At 37.5% G+C, this 20,670-nt stretch overlaps 1 protein-coding gene across 3 annotated transcripts in view; it reads left to right on the top strand.

The window, feature by feature from the left end:
• KIAA0586 (KIAA0586 ortholog) overlaps positions 1-19,041 on the top strand; it is a 93,834-nt gene extending 74,793 nt beyond the window's left edge. For 2 of the 3 annotated variants that reach the window (XM_019644743.1, XM_019644732.1), the window contains exons 31-32: positions 10,902-10,967; positions 18,103-19,041. In XM_019644743.1, coding sequence (XP_019500288.1) covers positions 10,902-10,967; positions 18,103-18,254 — 218 coding nt within the window. In that variant the 3' untranslated portion in view covers positions 18,255-19,041. The remainder of the gene's footprint in view (positions 1-10,901; positions 10,968-18,102) is intronic. The other variant, XM_019644751.1, reaches the window with a different exon arrangement.
• Positions 19,042-20,670: the final 1,629 nt, after the last annotated feature.

The raw sequence follows: 20,670 nt of genomic DNA, 5'->3' as shown, positions 1-20,670 counted from the left end.
GTAGCCCATGGCAACCCACTGCCACAGGGGCTGCAGCCTACGGCCATGCCGGCAACTCCCGGCAGCCCAGCTCCAGGTTGAGCTGTTGTTCAGCATCTTAGCTGTGGAGGGCAGTGTCACTGGCCCCTATATGTGGGATCCAAACCGGGGCCCTCTGGTGTCCCAAACCAGTTCTTAACCATCGCGCCACTCGGCCAGCCCTCTCATGAATTTTCTTAATTGTACTAAAAGTTTATTTGGGTTTTGTTGTTCAAATGTGTTTAAATGTGACACCAAGTATATTACATATATTTACTCATATCTTTTTCTTATATTTAATACATCAGGGGAGATAGTTTGCTATATTTTTATAATACATTATATCTTTGGCATAATATAAGTTGGAATTTTAGGTGTTTATTTAAGAACACATTCCATTCAAGCTAAAAGTCTGGAACATTTATGTTTCATAATTAATAGCTAACTAGAAACAAGTAAAAGAGATAGTGTATGTGCATGCTAATAACTAACGTACCCGATGGAAATACTCTTGTTTTAAAAATAAACGTTTAGATTTCAGAAAAGAAAGAACTGTCAGCTCACAACTTATTTTTATTGGCACGTTCAATATAATGTATAATCAACCCAGTTCAATTCAATCAATATTGAGCTTTCTCCACACACTACACTTCTAGGTCTCAATGCCTTTGCACATTATCATCCTTCTGCCTGGAGTTTCCTTCTTTCCCTACTTTTACATGTCTACAAACTTCTTATTCTTCAACACTCAGCTCCATCTTTCTGGGCCCTTGCTGAACTTCCAATTGAAAATGGCTTATTCATCTTTAACTCCAGGCCCCAGCTCTTTTTTGCCCTAAACACAATCATACTCTTAACAATGGCTTCCATTTATGGAAACCTTGCTGAACACTCTGTGTTGTTATTTCATTTATTCCTTACAATACCATGCCATACAGATAGTTCTGTTCTCATTTTGTAAGAGAGAAGGATAAGGTTCTCAGAGGCTAACTAATTTTCCTGAAGCACACAGTTTAGAAAATGAAAGTCTGCAATTCAAGCTCCTGTCTACCTGAGTACAAAGCTGATGCCCTGTTCCTTGTTTTTTTTTTACCATTTCCCCAAGCTCTTTCCTAGTTTGATCATGCTCTAGTCCATATATCTTACATAGCGTTACACTAGGACAGAACACAGTCACTGCCAAATATGGTAGATCTGTTTCTTCCCCCAAACCTACAAAGATGAAGCTAACACTTGCCAAATACTTTACATCTGACAAAGAACTCACCAATATTGCAGTTTGCATTTTTACTGCAAACTTGTATGTAAAGATGTTTTTATTATTGCCGCTGTTGTTATTATACAGATGAGAAAACTGAGGCTCACAGAGATTAGGTAACCTCACCACTTTTTTATTGTCTCAATGTCTACAGAAGTCATTAAAAACTGTTGCCTGGTACCATGGTTTTCATTGTTCTAAAAAAAACCAACCAAGGTTTGTTTCAGAGACTTCATATCAAATGAAGTTTTCTACCTTCTGTAAGTTATGCAGTTGATTTTTTAAGCATAATGTCTTCAACGTTAATATTATCCAGGGAAGTTTCTCAACTGGTTTGCCTATATTCATTTTTGATCCCCTGTTGTCTACTGTCCACCCAGAGCAAGAGTGATCTTCTAAAAATACGAGCCGGATCACGTGACTCACTGCTCAAAACCCTCCAAGGACTCCTTTTTGTACCAGAATAAAATCCAGACTCCTCACTGTGACCTAAAAGGTTCTGCATTATCTTGCCCTTGTCTTAGTCTCTGAAATCATATCAAGATCTTTTTATGAGATAAAAACTTATTAAATGCAATTACTTGTTTTTTTCTTATAAAATTGATGCTAGTCCATTAGATTGATATCTTTAGATATATAAGCACCCATAAAAGCAGCAACAGGAAATTTCTGAAGAAGTGCATAAATGTCAGTATGCCTAATGATAGGAATGACACCAGTTCCATTTTTTTTATGAGTGAGCCCAACGTCTAAGAAATAATTTACTAATAAATCCAAGACGAACTACCTTTGTTAATCATTTTGTAAGACAATTGATTCCATGTGTTGAAAAAATAATTTTTACAGAATTGATTCATTGATGAGTGATGTGTTTATTCTTAATTCTTCCTGTGAAAGACTTCAGTAAATACCATGTTTTTGTTTATTAGTTTTTCTTTTCCTACTTTTTACATGGTAATCCAGCGTATAACCGCAGAAACTGATTTCTTGGGTTTGATGATTCAGTATAGTGAAAACACTCTGTTATCTAGCACTGTAGCCACAAAGTAATTTAGACATTTTAAAAAAATGTGTGTGTACATGTGCAACCGAGTGCAGGGGGGAAATGCCTATGGCTGGAACGGCTTATGAATACCTTAGCCTACACCCAAGTTGTCACTCCATTTCTGCTTCTCTGGTTTACTTCAGAATTACCTTGCAAGGGAGGAAAGATCTGATGCAACAGGAAAGCCATCTAAGTGTTCGGCCTCAGTTTTTAGGGTGGGAAGAGTCAGAGAAAATAATCTGGAATACGCAGCAAATGCAAATTAGGAAGCCTGAGTTGTGTCTCCTGGGCTACAGTAATTTTCACAGTTCCACGGGTATATGTCTTCTCTTTTAAGAAACCTAATTATTATTTATTATTATAAAAGCACAAAACAAGATCACTTAATTATAAAAGATGTTCAAATATGTGCATGAAAATGCTTTTATTTTTCGAGTTTCCTTGGTGGACTCCTTATGCATCACCTAAGAATGGTGATTACAAATTTAAGACTTTCTTGGGTGTATTTTTAAATTAGCAGTAAATGCAGATGCCCAGGGTGTACTGGGGTTTTCAGTGGAAGAAATTCACTTGCCTGTGAATTATTTTAAGATAGAATGCTGTTTATTGTCTATTAAAATAGTAAAACAACAAGGGCTGGCCAAGTGGCTCAGTTGGTTAAGAGCTCACTCAAGAGAGCGAGCTCTGAGCAACAGGGTCGCTGGTTCGATTCCCAACCCTAGCTAAGCTGCCGCTGAGCTGCCAACAGGAGGCAGGATGGCTCAGCTAAAAAAAAAAAATAGTAAAAGAAATTACTCTTTTGTGGAATACATGCCTACAGAAGTCTTTATGTGAAATGTTACTGTCCAAAGTTATCTTAAAATCTAATTGTTAATCTTTGTTATACTTGTCAGCTCAGAATGGAGAGGCACTTTCCGTCCTGGATGAGCCTCACACAGTAAGGTTATGGAGAACTTTGTCACTTTTCTTTCTGGGAATATAATTGCAATAATACTGTCCCAACTAATGGAGTCAGAAAAAAATCATGTAGGTAGAAATGTAGCTCTGAGAAACTTGTGGTTAATGCCTGTGTCATTCTGCCTACATTAAAACAAATCAGACGTAGGAAGTCCTGGAAATATTATGTTGGATATTTTCTAATTACTGTGTCAGCATGATCAATCATTTTCTAAATTTGCCAGTTTCCTGAAATAGCTTAGCCTTGTGTTCATAGCACTTTTCAGGAAGCAGTATCGAATGAGTTTCTGTGTCTCCATATATTTCTGTTGGTGTCACAAAAGTATATATTGTATAAATGAAATATCTGCCTTTGGCCAAAGGCCTGCACACCAAACTACAATTAATGAATACAAGTATTAGAAATCAAAACTTTGTTTAGTCTGAGGAAAAACAATTCTTTAAACTGTAACCACATGGCTGTTTCTTGTTTGCATCAACTCTGGGTGACTGTTATTGTCTTCTGCGAATTCTCTGGGGCAGGGGCCTGACTTTGTTGAATGAGCCAATTGTTTTCCTTTGTGTTGCCCATCTAGTAAGTTCCCATCTGGTTTGTATCAGACTGTTTTCACAGCCAACAACTGCTGCCTTCTCTATATCCTGACACTTCAGGGCCCCACACTATCAAAGCACTGCTGCGATGGCCTTGCTGGCAGGGCCCGTACAGCTGTGCCTCACAGCTTGGAACCATTACCCAGAGTAACGGTAACATAGAACTTGGACGGGCCCTTATTCCCACTGGTGTCGTGTGTACAGTGAGCAGAAATCCACCCGCACCTCCCCACCCCCCTTGCCCTGAAGCTTACTATTCAACAGAAAATCTTTAAAGCTCTAATTTTAGGATATGGAACGGTGGTGTTCTTATTTTCTAGTGGCTTCCTGTATTTGAAAGCTCATTTTTCATTCTTTCACTTTTTTTCAAAAGTTACCAGCTCTGGCCTTGGTGAAGTGAACTGGTCACTGTGTCACATTTAATTTTTGTTTCCAAATTTAGTTAGGACTGGCTAGATACGGAAAAACCCACTGTAGTCACAGGCCGTACTGTGAATGAAGTTTTCTACTGAGGAAGGACTTCCATCTCAGAAAATGGATTTTCTGTGTGTAGATTATAGAGGTACTTAAGTTCAGACTGCTTGGTGACTATTAGGGAGTTAGTATGCTTTCATCTTTGTTTGCTATCAAATGTCATTTATAAGAGTATGATAATAATGACCTTCTCTAACAACTGTGGCCTCGTGTTCACACGAGTCATAGGAGTTATTGTTGAATAAGAGTTAGAATTGAGTTTAAACGAAGTTATGATGTCATTGCTTTTTATAGACATAAACTGCAACAGCAAACTTTTTTGCACCAAAAATAAGGAATGAAATGGCTTTTACAGAATGCATTACTATTTTCGAAATATTACGCTTTATAATATTATGCTTAGTAAAATGCTTTCAGGTTTAGTTACAATGAGATTAGTTTGTGCTTTCAATTTAATTGAGTGATGAATTGTTGCAGAGCATCACGCATCCTTAGTGAGTCCTGAGAGAGTCAACGCAGAACAACAGCAAAACTCCCCTTCTGCTTCTGAATCATTTCAGCTCACTGGTATTTCACGATTCTAAGAAAAGAAACATAAAGGAATTTCTCTTTATAGTTGTCAATATGGCTTATGACCTAGCAGTAACTATTCGGTTGATATTAAAGGCTACTAGTAAGGTTAGTTATTTGGCTATTTCGGTAATTGGAAAACACTTCAGAACTATAAAGGAATCACCTTTTAATGGCTGAAATTAACCTATTGTTTGTTTTTCAATTTCATCTTTTTATTGAAGTATACATACAGAAAGTTACACATCAGTATAGAGCTGAAAGAATTTAAAAAAACTGAGCTACCTTTATAACCCACTCCCAGCTCAAGAAACAGAAATTGACCAGTACCCCTGAGGCCCCCTCATGCTCCCTCCCTTTCAATCACAACCTGCCCCCCAAACCAACCAGGATAATCACTACCCTGACTTCTAGTAGCATAGGTTAGCTCTCGTGTTTTGTACTTTAAAGAAATGAAATCCTACAGAAGTATAGCTTCTTTCATGAGGCAAATCTATTGTAATTTTTAAGATTCTTCTAGTTTTCAAACCACTATGGCATGCTTTTATCAAGAATTATCTGAGAGGAATTTGTTTTAGTAGCTGTGTCACAGGCTGTTCAAGCCGCAGGAAATGCGTTGGAGATAAAGTTGTCTACTAAAACATCGAAGCTCTCAGTTCTCAACCAAAGTTTAATGCTGGAATGTCCCTCTAGACATTCCTGCCCCTAAAAGGCAGGAACTCTCTTTGTTATAACACTGAGCAGCAATACATTCAGGCACTTAAATGCTTTTTAATGAGCTTTAATCATTAAATGTACAGTATTCAAGTGAATCACGGTCTGCATTCAGGATAGGTGGGTCATCTATTTTCTGAATTACCGATCAGCTTCTTGGCAGTTGAATATAAGCTTTTATGCTGTACAGATACTATTTTTGAAAATGCTGTTATTGGAGCACATTGTATACCTATTAGATATGCAGCCAATGAGAAACTTAATCTGGCCAGGTTATTTGTTTAAAAAGTGTTAACTTCTTTTTATATATTTTTACTACTATAACAATATTTCTAATATTCCTTTTTTTACCTCATTGATCTCAAATTAGCACATAAGATCCAGCTATTCTTAATGTTATTACATTTTAGATTTTTCTTTACTAGATTTTGTTTCAAATTCTGGACATCACCCATTTAAAAATTCTTGTTTTGTGGCTTAAAAAATACATGTTCGTGGGCCTTCGTCTCTATATCCTTATTTTGCAGTTAACAAGTCTGTAGTCCTGTACAGTTTTGTTAAATAATCCATAAAGAATTTATAAAACAATAATACAATGATGTACAGATTTCAGTATTGCTATACTATTGAGTCTTACTAAAGATGATATGAAGTTGCAGAAGATAAACTTTCAAACCAAAAATACAAAATCGTAAAGCCCAGGTTCCTATCCTTTAAATACCACTGTTTGAAATACTGCGACATGGTTTACTTTTTATTTTATTTTTTTATTTTATTGGGGAACAGTATGTTTTTCCAGGACCATCAGCTCCAAGTCAAGTAGTTATTTCAGTCTAGTTGTGGAGGGTGCATCTCAGTGGCCCATGTGGTGATCGAACCGGCAACCTTGGTGTTATGAGCACTGCGCTCTAACCAACTGAGCCAGCTGGCCGCCCCTAGCATGGTTTACTTTCAGATTAGCACCACATAGCCACAAGATTTCGAATCACCGTCTAAAAAACAAAGCTAAAGTACTGAAATGAAGTGAGTGTTTGGAAAAAGCCTCATGTACAAGTGTCACGATCCAGTAACCTGTGCGTGCCCTCATTTAAAGCTCTGTCAGCAGCCTCCCTGCCTTCCCAGCTTTGGATTCCGTTTCCAAATCTAAGATCACTTGTTTTTCTTTTGTTGTGTCCTTAAACATTTAAATAAAGGTTGACACATGTGCCTTTTGTGGTAAAGGTAAAAGGATAAATTATATTCCTAGGTAACTTATGACAATTTTTAGTTGGTATTCACCACTCAGAATTTCCATAGAAATTTATACATCAAATATTTAGAAATGTTCTCTTCTTATCCTTTGACTTAAATATCAATGAGTATTATGTTTCTTCAATTTTGAACAACAGGATGAGGAAGTGTAAGAATCAGCAAACCTGATGAACTGTTTTCAGATCGTTTTGACCAGGGTGTAGGTTGTTTGCTCCTTTCATCCCCACCTGCTGAACACAGAACTCACCCTTCCAGCAAACCCCATCATCCAGCAAGTGAGAATTTATGAGGCTGCCACGTGTTCCAGGAATGAATGACAGTGGTCACTGCTATTGACATAATGGTTTTTTTTTACTGTTAGGAGAAATCAGTGCAGAAATCAAGATTCTCCCCCAGTTTTGGCAGAGGAGAGTTTGGTTTATGTTTATAATAACAGCAACAATATGTAATAGCTACCATCTATGTATCCTTCCTATATGCAACACACACTACCAAGATCCTTCATCCACCCAATTAGTTAGGTAATATTATTTTCATTTGAGGAACCTGAGGCTCAGAGGTACATATTTTGCCCAAGGTCATATAGCTAATAAATGACAGAGCTGAGAGTCAAACCAAGTCCAACTCCAAAAACAAAGGCCATGCTCTTAAACATTATACTCTATTTCTTTCCTTGGCAATTTTTTTAGGAAGTAGAAGAGAAGTTCTGATCGTTCTTACAGGCCTCAGTGTCTGAAGACACCCTAGTAGAAGAGTCTGAGAAAGTTTGGGGGTGGGGAAAGAACTCTGCCACGGGTGTTAGTCCCTACTGCTAATTTGTGACATTGGTTTCTTTGTCAGTAACCTCTCTGAATCCTGATTTCCTAATTAGTAAGGACAAGATGATCTCAGAGATCCCTTGTAGGTCTTCTGCTATAATATGCGATCACTATTTTTTCATTTTCTTCCTTTTAGACAAAAAGTCTCCCTGTCAAAAAATATTTCGAAAAGATTGTCTAACGGGAGTAATTTTTTTTGTGGGGTCAATTGGGGAAAGTTAGAAAATAATCACAGGCTAAATCATAATAAACTATTTATTGAGTGCCTATTCTGTAGGCCCTGCTCTAAGTTATTTACATGTATCACCTTTGTTAATAATCAGAAGAAACCTATGAAGCAGAATAAATGGAAGCACAAAATGGTGACATCTCCCAAAGTGGTGGCATTTCTTTCAGGCCTCACTGCTAGTTGGAATTGGCACTGTGATTTGCATTAAGGCAGCTTAGCTTCTGAGTCTGTGCTCTTAGCCACTTCTAGCTCACAGCTGCCTCTAATATAGCATCCGGTTGTCATTTACTTGCATTATTTTTTTCTTACGTACGACAGTATAGAATGGCTAGAACAAAAGTGGGTGTTTTTTCCTAAAAAAAGATCACAGAGTATATCCATGTGACATAAGGGTTTCAGAAACATTGGCCAGCTGGCTATTTCTTGAGCAACTATATGCAAAGAACTGAATGTCGGGAAATGAAGAAGGATAATGGAGGGCAACCATGTATTTTCTTTTCCTTTAAGAAAATCCAGCATTGCAGTAATTTTACTTCAACCTATGAAGTCATTTATTGAAGACATAAAATAGGAACAGATTTTGTATGTTATTTCAGTTTAGATGTTTTTACTAATAATGTAGTTTTGTTGGATATAAAGAGATGACTAAAGTATGCTTTGGTTTGGAGTAATGAAATAGTTGTTATTTTTTGAGTTAAAAGTCATTTTTTAAGTAAAGCATGCTCCATTTTTTATTGCAAAGAAAATGGAGTGTATAAAATTTATATTTAGGTGGTTATTAATTTAGAAGTGTTTCACTATAGCAGCAACTCCCTTTGGGGACACAACCCCTTTGGAGGAATGTGGGCCTATCAGAATACAGGGAGCCCTTGTTAGTCTGAAAAAGCCCCAAAGTGATTCAGACTTTCCCTTCTCTCTACCCCAAGCCTCTGTTGAAAATCTCTGGTTTAGAAAAGGTTTCACAACTCCTTTCTCCAGAGCCATCCAGGTACAATAGGATCTTCTTAAAGAGAATAAAAAAGAAGGCCATAGAACAAGAAAAGGAAAAGAAAACTGACCCAAAATAGAAGAACTTGAGTTACACAGGTGGAAATAGTAGCTGATAGGAGTGGTACAATATTAAAAGGCAGGGAGTTTAATTAGGTATTAGCCTTTAAAATCCCTTAGATTTTTGGTGGAACAGGAGCATTAGTCGGAAGACTTGCTTACTATTGTCCGTCTGTTCTGTGTTAGTTTTGTCTTTCCAGTGAAAGGATGGAGACAATATCTTACTCTTCTCTGTGGGCTTCACAACACCTAGTGTAATGATGGGTACATAAAAGTTACTTATTTATTTTTTTTAATTGAACCCTCACTAGACCTAAAGTAGGTTTCCTTTTTCTTAGTTTCTACCCAGCTCTGTTTTGTATGAAAGGGAATGATATTTCTTATTTCTTTCCTTAGCGTAATGGATAAGTTTGAATTCCGGGCTTGGAGGCAACCACTTCAGAAAAGACTGCCACTTAATTTTACTTGCTACAAACAAATGGTTCTTCAGTGGAAAGGGCCTCTGAGGTGGTCCCAAGACCCCTGTTTTCATGTTTGTATGCTAGGTGCTGTGTAGAATCTGAAAGGTAGCTCTAGGGAGCCAGAGGGGCCGAGCAGGAACTTCTGTCCCCCTTTAACGCTCCAAAACTTAGAGGCAGAGTGGGAAGTGGCCGGAGGTAGTGTCTGATAGTAACATCGTAGTAAGCACTTTTATGAAGCAAATGCTTGAGTCTGGTGCCTTAGACCACTCGGCCATCCTGACACTGCGTAGTAAGCACTTCTAATGAATTTAAAGATTTTTAAAAAAGAACGTCAAAGTTGAATGTTAAATTTTGGTCTATTGCAGATTATCAATAGATACATAAATTGTATTCGCCCACAATCTTATCCTTATAAAACTATATTTTCTTCTAAAACTTCTTTTTAAGCTTTAATTTTTTTCTTCCTTGACCTGTATTGCATTTAATTTCAAACATATTTAATTTTTACATTTCCTACAGTCTAACTACAATAGCTTAACATAAATGTTTGTCACCGGTGAGAAGATATTGCTCGGTTTAGTGCACTAGGTACCGCTTAAAATCGCATTCATTTACTTCTCTTCTTTTAAATCCACCTGAAATTTTTGTGAAATAAGCCTGAGAGATGACTGACTTTTTTTTTTTATTTTAGAGAAAATCAGAAAATACCGATTATACCATAGTATGAATTTTTCCCAAATCATTCTGTCCTAAGAACTTGTTTGAAGCGATGGTCCTTGACAATTACTGACCATATTTCAGAGTGCAGGTTGACCGCATGCCATCAACAGGAGCAAATGCCTTCGGCCCAAGAGCTATATGCACTACAAGTTTCTATCTTCAGTTACTTAACGTTCCTCTGTGTCATAATTTTCTGACCATAAGGAGAGTTTTCCCCCAGCCTATTCCATTTTAATAATAAAAACTGGCTTAGATTTAACAGTGTAGGACTCTTCAGCACTCCCTAACAGCCTTATTGCTTGTTTCACATAGATTGTGTTGGGCAGTATGCCCCAGGCTGGCCCGGGGAGAAGGGAAATTCTAAACTTCATTTTGTAATGATTAAATCCTTAAGTAAGAGAATCTGTGCAAACTTTTAACCTTGGGAGAAATGGCCCATGGGTTTCTTTTACTTAACACAAAACTGTGAATTCTCTCATGATCCTTTGCTTCCCCCGTTCCCTAATCTTTGATGCATAAAGATAATAATCTATTAGGTAAAGTATTATTTTATTGACAGTCATTAAAATTCGGCTGTTTAACTTCCTTCTTTATAGTAAGGCTGCTAGATCAAGCTTCTGTTTACCCGGTTTTATGAGAGCAACTGTGGGAGTGCATTTGCTTTGTGTTCTTTGTAGTGAATAGAAACGAATCATGATTATTTTTATACTTAACTGATTTTCTTCTGAAAAAAAATTTCTAACTGTAGCTTCACCAGGCGATATGGATGAGTCCCAAATTGAGCCCAGTCTGTACGTTACATCTGCATTTACAGGTAAGATTTTTACTTTAAAAGTTGTTGAACTTGGAGCTATTCAGATTTTTAAAATTTCCTTACAGTTTCTTTCTCTCATAATAATCAACATAGTAGATATAGAAATTCCAATTTTTCATTCATCCAAAATATCTATAAACTCTTCCCAGGTATAGAACTTCTCTTCGTGCACTAAACTCAACTCGCTAGAAGTTAAGGGACAGAAAAAAAAATTTATCATTTCCCTTTGGAAAGTTTATAAAATGTTGAATTAAAAGGCTGCAGGTGTGGTATTCAGAGCTCTGAGGATAGTACTTGAGATAATTCCATCTTGGGGAGGTTATTTGTTGGGACAGGACAGTGTTTAAACTTTGAAGTCAGTTTTAAACAAAGTGAAGCAGCTGGAACCTGGCATAAGAAGAAACAAATCTTTCACATTAACTATTGCTTTTTAGAGGAAAAAGAATTGGAGTTGTTTTTACAGGTGCCGATACATTTATTCTTCCTATAGGAAGAAGTTTATCTTAAATTATACATTTTAAAATAAGCATTTGTCAACTCAAAAAAAAAAACCAGAAGCAATAGTAAACTTAAAAAATGTAATAGGATTTATATATCCAAAACATATTTTGGGATGGGACTACAGTAACATTTTAAATCATCCTCTTAAACATGAAAGTTAGGAAAGAAATGTTTAAAAGTGACTAATTCTGGAAAGCAAAGGGAAATAAAATATTACATACTAAACATCAAATGACTAGGCACTTTCTTCATCAAGACTTGAGTTTGTTCTCAAGCACTGAAGCTGTAATGTTGCAAAATCTGTAGGGCCGGGTTAAGTGTGTGAGGAGAATTGAATACAGCAGGAGAGTTTAGCAGCTGCTTAAACAAGGAATTAAAGCCAGAGTAGATGAGCCCAGGGTGGACAGGAAAAATGCTTCAAGAGCTCAGTAAAACACAGCTGAAACACTACTATTTTCCTAGACAGCTGGGAAGCAACTGCATTGCTGGAAAAAGACAAGATCTGGCCAGCGTGCGGCTAAGCAAGCTCTTTGCCATGAGCAACCACACACTCTCTAGGTAGAAACACGTCAACCTGGTAAAGCAGTCATTTCCAGGCCCACTGTGTGCCTAGTATTGTGCTGCGACTTTGTAGGGCTCAGAGGTTAACAAGACAAAGTCGCTATCCTCAGGGAGCACATACTTAACAGGAACAACAGACCCACAAGCAAACAACGATGATAGAAGGTGAAAAGGTCATAGATTCTTGCTGTGTAACTGTAAGTCCCAGTCCATGCTCATGAGGAATAGACTGTCTAGGGGAAGTGACAGGCACATAAAGAATGACAGTGCAGTTTGGTTAGTGCAGCAGTGGAGTTGCCTTAGAGAATAAGGCGTCCATAATTAACAGGAGAGGAACTCTTATGTTCCACCACTACTGCTGAAAAGACAACTCGGAAAATGTGATTTGCTTGCACGTGGGGCTGGCTATCCTTAAAGTCAATGATTCCCCCCCCCCTTTTTTTTAGTGTGTACACAATTTTTTTTTAAAGAAATTTTATTGGGGAACAGTGTGTTTTTCTAGGGCCCATCAGCTCCAAGTCAAATAGTTGTTTCCATCTAGTTGTGGAGGGCACAGCTCAGCTCCAAGTCTAGTCTCCATTTTCACTCTAGTTGTGGGAGGGCGCAGCCCACCATCCCATGCAGGAATCAATCCGGCACCCTTGTTGTTAAGCATGTGCGCTCTAACCAACTGAGCCACCTGACCAATGATTCTTAAATACTTGGGAGCCACAGGCCCCTTTAAGACGCAGATATGACTATATGTCTCCCTCCCAAATTGTACTTATAGAAAAATAATTTGCATAATGTTTCAGGATATTCACAGATCCCTGTTCATCCACCCATGGACTATGGGTTAAGAGCCTCATGTACTTGAATTAAAGATTATTACATTTGTTTCCTTTTTTATTTTATTTTTAAATGTACAGTTTATAAGAAACCAGTCTTTATCTGCATGTAGAAAAACCCAAATCCAGGCAATTTAAAGTTCTATCTGTCATCTCATAAAAGAATACCACAAATTCATATGGATGGCTTGTGCCATGTGTAGTTACTTTATCTGGATGAGGAGTTGGAGATACTGAAGCTACCAAGGAAACATTTTCTTCTTGTCTTTGCTTATCTCATGTTGTTTTAGGAGAGAATGCTTTGTTTAAATTACTCTAAATTTGCAAATAACACAGATATAATAATGGATAATCAAGTGTTTGAAGATTAGAGTCAGACTCTAAAACATGCTGATGAAATAGATTATCTAAATCTAAAAGCCTTTTAGAAAGCGATGTATACTTTAAAAAATATACAAATGTACAGGCAAAATTTTAAATGGACATTAAAAATCCTTGTATTACTTAGAATGAATTAGTTTTAGCTTTTCTGTTCCTTAGTCTTATAAATCCAATATCAAAGAGCAGAAAACATAAAATTTCTTAATGAATTTTAAACATTTTTAAAGCCAAAAAATTTTGGCTTTAATTTATAAGACAATTTCAAATGTCTAAAAAATATATTAAAATAAATCTTAGGAAGCTTCAAACTCATGGTCTCACTCAGTGGCATCCCAGCTTAAATGCATGCCAGGTTAAATGACATACTGCGAACCCATAGAATCAAGGAATAGTCTCTTTAAAACAAAAAACCCCAAAAAAACCCCCTGAAAACAGCTGTTGAAACAATTACATCATAGAGTAATGACATGACTGTGGACATTTAAAAAGTCAAACTTTAAAAACATCAAACTGTATTTAATATAGGCAGAAAATTTATGTTCACTTTAATGATGATTTATTAAGATGTTATGTCTCTACTTTAAAAAAAAATTAAACTCTGTGAGGACCATAACTGGATAGGAATGTTACTCTTTTTGCCTTTTAACAGGAATCAAAATTATGCTTTTTTTTTAATGTTCCCAGTCTAAAAAGTTATCTTCTAAAGTTCTTAAAACTGTGACTGTTTAGCTTATGTAAATCAACACTCCATAAAGTCTTCCCAAAATGTACATTAACATACATCTTTAGATAAAATGGTGCATTTTATTGACATCATTCGTTTAAAACACAATTACTAGAGTTAAAAGTAGCATATTTATTTGGAGGCCTTTTAGAGCTGTGGGGTTTTTTCTTAGCATGTTTCAGTGAACCATTCTTATCCCTCTCTCTAAAGTCAACTACCTTTTGCAGCCCCCCTGAGGGTCATTGCCTCTTGGGATAATTCCTTTCCCAAGGATAGTAACATAAAAAGTAAAAGAGCTAATATGAAGAGCTCATCTGTTTTGAGTGCTTTCTATGTGTCAGGACTATAGAAAACACTTTATATGCATTATCCCATTTAATCCTCACAAAACCCTCTTGAGGTATATACTTTTATCTTTATTTTATAGATGAGGAAACTAGTGTATAGAGAAGTTATGTAACTTTCCCAAAGTCTATTATCACTCATCATCCCTCTCACCCCTTACCTGTTTTTCTGTATAACATTTATATCACCTCCTGACATATTTTGTGTTTATTTCCTTACTTGTTTGTCATTTGCCCCTACACCCAACTGGAATATGATGTTGGTGAGATTGGAGCCTTTGTCTCCTTCACTGCTGAAATCTCTAGAGTCTAGGATAGTGCCTGGCATATATTAGGTGCTCAGCTGAGTGAATAGATGTATGATTCCAGTTGCCCGGCTCGATCCTACTCCAGAATCCATGTTCTCCCTCCCCCTCGATTCAATCCCGTTCTTGACTCGACTCCTTCCCACACAGAAGCTTCACACCCACAGTCTGGATGGGAGGACTCCCCAGTGACTAGACAATAGACCTCACTTATTTGGACCCTAGACCTGACCTTGACCTAACATAAAGGGGCTTGTGCTTGAAACTTTATCACTGCTTCTCTCCTTAGCTGCCCCTACCATTACATACATACTATGAAATAGAATTGCCCTCAACAACCTTTAAAAGTAATCATTTGTTATGGTGGGTAATTTGGTTTAGGGCAGAGCAGTGAGTTGTAGCTTTAGCTCTACCAATTATGAGTTAGGTAAATTATACTAGACTCCTCTTGAAAACAATCTCTTTCCTGGTGTGACCCTTCACTCTTGGGTCTCTTCCTACTTAGCTCTCTGACACTTCCACATTGTTTTCCTTTATTTCCTCTTTATTCACCTTTCTTTGTCCTTCCACCATATTTTTGTCATTTCTCTTAGTCTGTTTTCTCTCCCTACATGATCACTATTCTCATTGCTCTAATTATTATATCTGTGTAGATGACTGCTGTTTCTATAATATATCTCTAAAACTGCCTTACAGTCTTTGACATTTTTGACTCCTGTTGCCTGCTGGAAAAGTCCATTCACACATCTTGCAGGCCTTCAAATTCACCAAGTGTGTAACTGACCCCCCAGTATTGCCCCACCTCTCTATCACCGAGGCCTGGAGCTTGTTTGTATTCTTATTGCTGCGTACTCAGTCAAATAGACTTGTCATGGAGTAGAGAGTGGGAATGGAGTCAATGGAATTGTAATAGATAAGCATGATATCGGGGGGGGCAATTAATGGAGAGAGGGGGGTTGTTACTTTGTGAGGGTGAAAAGGATAACTATTACATTGTTCTGTACACCTGAAACTAACAATAAAAAAAATAGACTTGTCATTTCAGAGCCATACTCATTCTTTGTAAGTACTGAGTCTCCCTCCAAAATATCTTGAATGTATTTCCACTGCAAGGATCACCCGTACGTGCATGGACTGTTTCCATACAGCCCTCTCCTCTCTCCTTATTTTCCACACAGCTCTTGGAATTCTCTTTTCTAAAATACATTGGCTCATATTACTCCTATGTTCACAATCTTTTGTGACTCGTCATTGTTTATAGAACTTGACAATGGCCTTCCTTTAGGGCCTTCTCTCATCGTTCCTCTTATCCAATAAGTGCTTTGATATCAGAATACTCTTGAGTTCCCTTAATGTACTAACTTGATCTTGACTTTATTTTGTTGTTCTTTTCGTTCGTTGCCTTCCACATCTTTTAATTCCCAGCCCATCTGCTACTTCCACCTAGTTTAAACTCAGTATTTATTCCTGTACACATTTATCTCCACTACTAGGTTTTGAACGTCCTGAAGATGAGAACTATTTCTTTGTCATCTGTGTATCCTCTTGGCACCATTTTAGTTCTGTACACACAGTAGGCTTGTGTAGATATTTAGTTCAGCATATGCTTTCAGAGAAGCCAAGTTTGACCTCTCTGTGCCTCAGTTGCCTTGCCTGTCTCCCAGAATTACTGTGAGGATGAGGTGAAATGGTGGGGAAAAGACCATTGCAAAATTATAATTGCTGTATAAATACAAGTAACTACAAGAAATAGCATAACTTTACAATTATTAAATTTAATATGGTTCTTGAGATTTGCAAACTTTTTCGAGATAAAAAAAAGAGTTATAGCTCTTGTAACATCATTGACAATTTAATCAATACTTTAGTGTACATAGAAAATGGAGGTACATATAAAGCAATTTTGTGATATTAGATAACAGAAGCGAACAATATCTGGCATCTGTAGTTTTGTAAGTCAAAGAATGGCATTTTTCTTAACAATTAGGGCAAGGTAACACTTACTTGATTTTGTGAGTTGAAAATTAATTTTGCTCTCAGCCATAGTTGTACCCTATGCTAGTTTTTACTAACGAGGTAAGCTCTGATCTGGGGTACTTCTCTTGGTTATTTTGTGTACTCCGCATTATGGGTTTGTAAAACATCAGAATATTTAATACTATGTCCTATAGAGATTTTTTTCAAAGTAGTTCTTATTGTTTCTTAATTTTAGTTTTTATAATATCCTGACTGAGCTAAATTTCAAAATGTTTTTTCCTATTTAAAATATTCTATTTAAATTGACATACGAATTGCTTTTTTCTTTAAGGATTATACTGTGGTATTACAGTTTGCGATGTTGCTATAATGATGCCAAATCTTATTTCCCTTCCCTCTTTTATTAAAAAAAGAGGAAACTGATACAAAGTAACAAAAAGGAACAGTATGCTTTTAAAATAATCTTTGTTAGGCTTCCTGATATGAAAGGAATTTGCCTTTTACATGTATGCTGATCATCTTGGGCAGCTGTGATTGAGTCATCATTGAAATCTTCAGAACTATCTACTTTCATGTGCTCCCTATAAAAATTTAATGGAAAATTTCACTTTATTACTGGAGAAACTACTTTAAAAATATAAAGAAGTTTTAGAAAATTAATTATGACCCTCGACTACGAGATGTCTTTAAGATTGTTTAAGATAATTTGTTTTTAAGATGCTTATGTGTATATGGTAAATCCATGAAATTTGAAATGAGGATTTTTGTGGTCTTAAACAATACCAAGTTGGCATTCTTTATATTGTTAGGCAATATGCTTTAAACTTAGAGGAATGAATTAGGGTAGATGCATATATAGTCCACTCCGTGTTTTTAAGCATATTAATGAATTCTTCATCCCAAACTACCTCCTCTACTCACTCTTACCTAGTGTTTAACTGTACCACAACTTTTGGTACTTGTGTACTGTCTCAGTCCACTCAGTCTGCTGTAACAAAACAGTACAGAAATTTATGTCTCACAGTTCTGGAGGCTGGAAGTCCAAGATCAGGGTGCCCCTTCCAGGTTCATAGCCAGCACATTCTCACTGTGTCCTCACAGGATTGCAGGGGCTGGAGCGCCTTTTAAAGGCACTCATCCCTTTCATGAGGGCTCCACGTTCATGACTGAGGCACCTTCCAGAGGCCCCACCCCCTCATGCCATCACACCGGGCATTAGGATTTCAACATATGAATTCTGGGTGGACATAAACATTCAGATCATAGCATAGACTTTTTAAATGCCTCTAGCGGTGTAGGGGTGGGAATGGAAAGGAGGAAGGGTGTATTTTATCTCTGACAAGTTCTGAGCACCTTGAGAAAATAAGTGACCTCATACGCAATCCTTGTTTTGATCCCTATATTATATCATCAAAGTTTCAGTAAATATCAGTAAATCCCTATATCAGTAAAGTTTAAAGCACATAAATACCCAGGATACACTTGTTTAGCTGAATGAGTTTCTCCTTTTCATAGGTGGTAAAGCAGTACCGCTCTTCACGTCTCAGACATCACCTGCCAAGATGGCTGTGACGTTACCCGCAGTGACCCTGGAGGACGGCTCCCAGTCTCTGAGCGTCAGCGCCATCCAGGGGGACACAGAGTCCTCAGGGACAGATACCTTCTGAACGGGAGTGAGAGCCAGTGTGGTATTGGTGCCACTGGTAGTGAGGTCATTTTTCTCTGGTATAAAATGATATCTCAGGCTATTTTGGTCTTTGAGCATATTCTGAAAAATGATTTCTAATTATGAAAATGAAAAGCATAATTTGGGTATTTAGGTAAAACTTTTAAATAAACTAATTTAAATGTAAATCATCGTGAGTTTGGCTGTGAGTTATTTCTTAGAATCCTGAGGCAGCATGGACTAGTGGAAAGGGCATGACTTTTGACATCTAAGCATTTATCTGTAATTATCTGTACATAGCTATGAAATTATGTTGCTCAAGCTTATTCATTCCAATTTTTTTTATGACAGTAAATAATTGGAAGCAATCTAATGCCTATCAGTAAGGGACTGATTTTTAAAAAGTGATGATATATCTATACAATGAAATATTCCATGGTACAAAAAGAATCTAGAAATGTTTATGTGTTGATGTGGAATTATCTCTTAGATAGATCACTAAAGTGAAAAAAGCCCTGTACAAAATAGTGTGTGAACTATGCTACCATTGTTTAAAATGTAAGTGGAGAGGAATCCAAATATATGGTGTGTGCACATACATATGCTTACGTACATATATTTGCTTATCTATACATTAAATATCTTTGGAAATATAAGCAAGAAACTGCTAAGTTTGTCTCGAGGGAGGGGGATTGCATGACTAGGTGATAGAGAGGCCAAGTGATAGGAGTCAAGGATGACTGTAGCTATTATGTATATGAGCTACAGTTGTTACAGGAACTAAATTGAAGTTAAAATTTTTTTTTTAAGATTTTATTGGGGAATTGGGGGAGGGGAACAGCGTTGGGGAATCGGGGAAGGGGAACAGACAAGTTGCTGTCCTTTTGTTCTTCAGCCTAGTTGTGGAGGTCATCGCTTCACTGGCCCATGTTGGTATTATCACAGCTCTTCCCAGCTGAGGCAGCTCACGCCCGCTGCCGGCCCGCCCACTGCAGCCTACGCCATCCCCGGAGACTCACAGCAGCCCAGCTCCAGGTCGAGCTGTTGTTCACCATCTTAGCGGTAGAGGGCACAGTGTCACTGGCCCTCAATGTGGGATCCGAACTGGTGCCCTGCTGCTCAGAGCTGGCGTCCCAAGCCAACTCCTAACCAATATGCCCCTCGGCCTGCCCAAGGTTAATTTTTTAAGATACCTATGTATACCTTATAAAGCTTCATACTTTGTAAAACTGTGAAACACATGACTGAATTACCTTTGAAAGCATAAATACATAAAATGAAAAAAATAAAATAAAAGCATGGCTTTGTAATCAGACACTTGTTAAGTTCTAACTCCAGTTTCTTCACCTACTTACTCTGTGATAGGAGCAAATAAACCACTCCTTCACAGCTACCTGCGTAAATGGGTTTACTACTTAGTCTGCAGGATAATGGTGATTGCCAGTAAGGGTGGGGGTCGTACCCAGCACAGGGCCTGGCACCAGAAAAGTGCTTAGTCAATGGTGGGCGTCATTATCTTGAGGGATTTCAGCATCTTACACTAAAGGTGTAAGCACATGGGAAGGGCAGCCTCGCTTTAGCAAAAAAAAGTTTATCTCCCTAAAAATTTTTTCTGTCACAACTATGGTTGAAACACACAGTAACTATAGTCATCCCTGACTTTTCTCAGCCTATTTCTGGGCTCCATAGGGAGTCTCAGCCCTGGCTTCACTTCAGAAGCTCTGCGAGCTTTTAATTGCCTGGCTTCCATACTCAGGGACTGGATTTATTGATCTGGGGTTGGGTCCAGGCATTGGTATTAAAAAAGAAAAAAGACCTTCCTAGATGATTTTAATGTGCACTCAAGGTTGAAAATTACTGAAGAGCAATGTGGAATTCCTTAAACTTCTAGTAGGGCCCGTTGCCTGGGGAACTTAGGAAAAGTTTGAGGATTGCTTCTCTCTGAATGTAGAAGTTTCAAGAATCTATGGAAACTCCGAAATGTGTCAGCCTTCCCCAGGTTTCCTCTTGTGCCACAGCTCCTCGGTCTTCTCTCAGGTATTTAGTAACTGAAATGCTTCAGGTTTCACTTTAAAACCTGTTTATCTTTGCTAAGGCCCTCTGGATAGGTCTGCTCGCCACAGTTCCCATTAAAGAAGTAGAAGAAAAATGCTGTTCTGTGGATTATAATTGATTTTTGATGTTCATCGACAAGTGTCTGGACAGAGTGAAAGCTGGGGAAACATTTCTAAGAGCTGCTTCATCTTAAACATTACCCCCCTTGGCTTCTGGTTTTCAGAGCCTTTTCTGTCTGGGAAAGATGTTTCTTAATTTTAGTCGAAGCATTTTTTAATTTAAAGGTGCTGGTAGTTTATTCCCTCTAACCATAAAGAAACCTGCCGTTTCTAATTTTAGGGTAGAAGTATAATCTTTCATTT

This window comes from Hipposideros armiger, unplaced genomic scaffold (genome assembly GCF_001890085.2).
Source record: "Hipposideros armiger isolate ML-2016 unplaced genomic scaffold, ASM189008v1 scaffold_5, whole genome shotgun sequence".
Lineage (NCBI taxonomy): Eukaryota > Metazoa > Chordata > Mammalia > Chiroptera > Hipposideridae > Hipposideros > Hipposideros armiger.
Note: the sequence above shows the minus strand (reverse complement) of the source record. Positions and strands in the feature narration are given on the sequence as shown.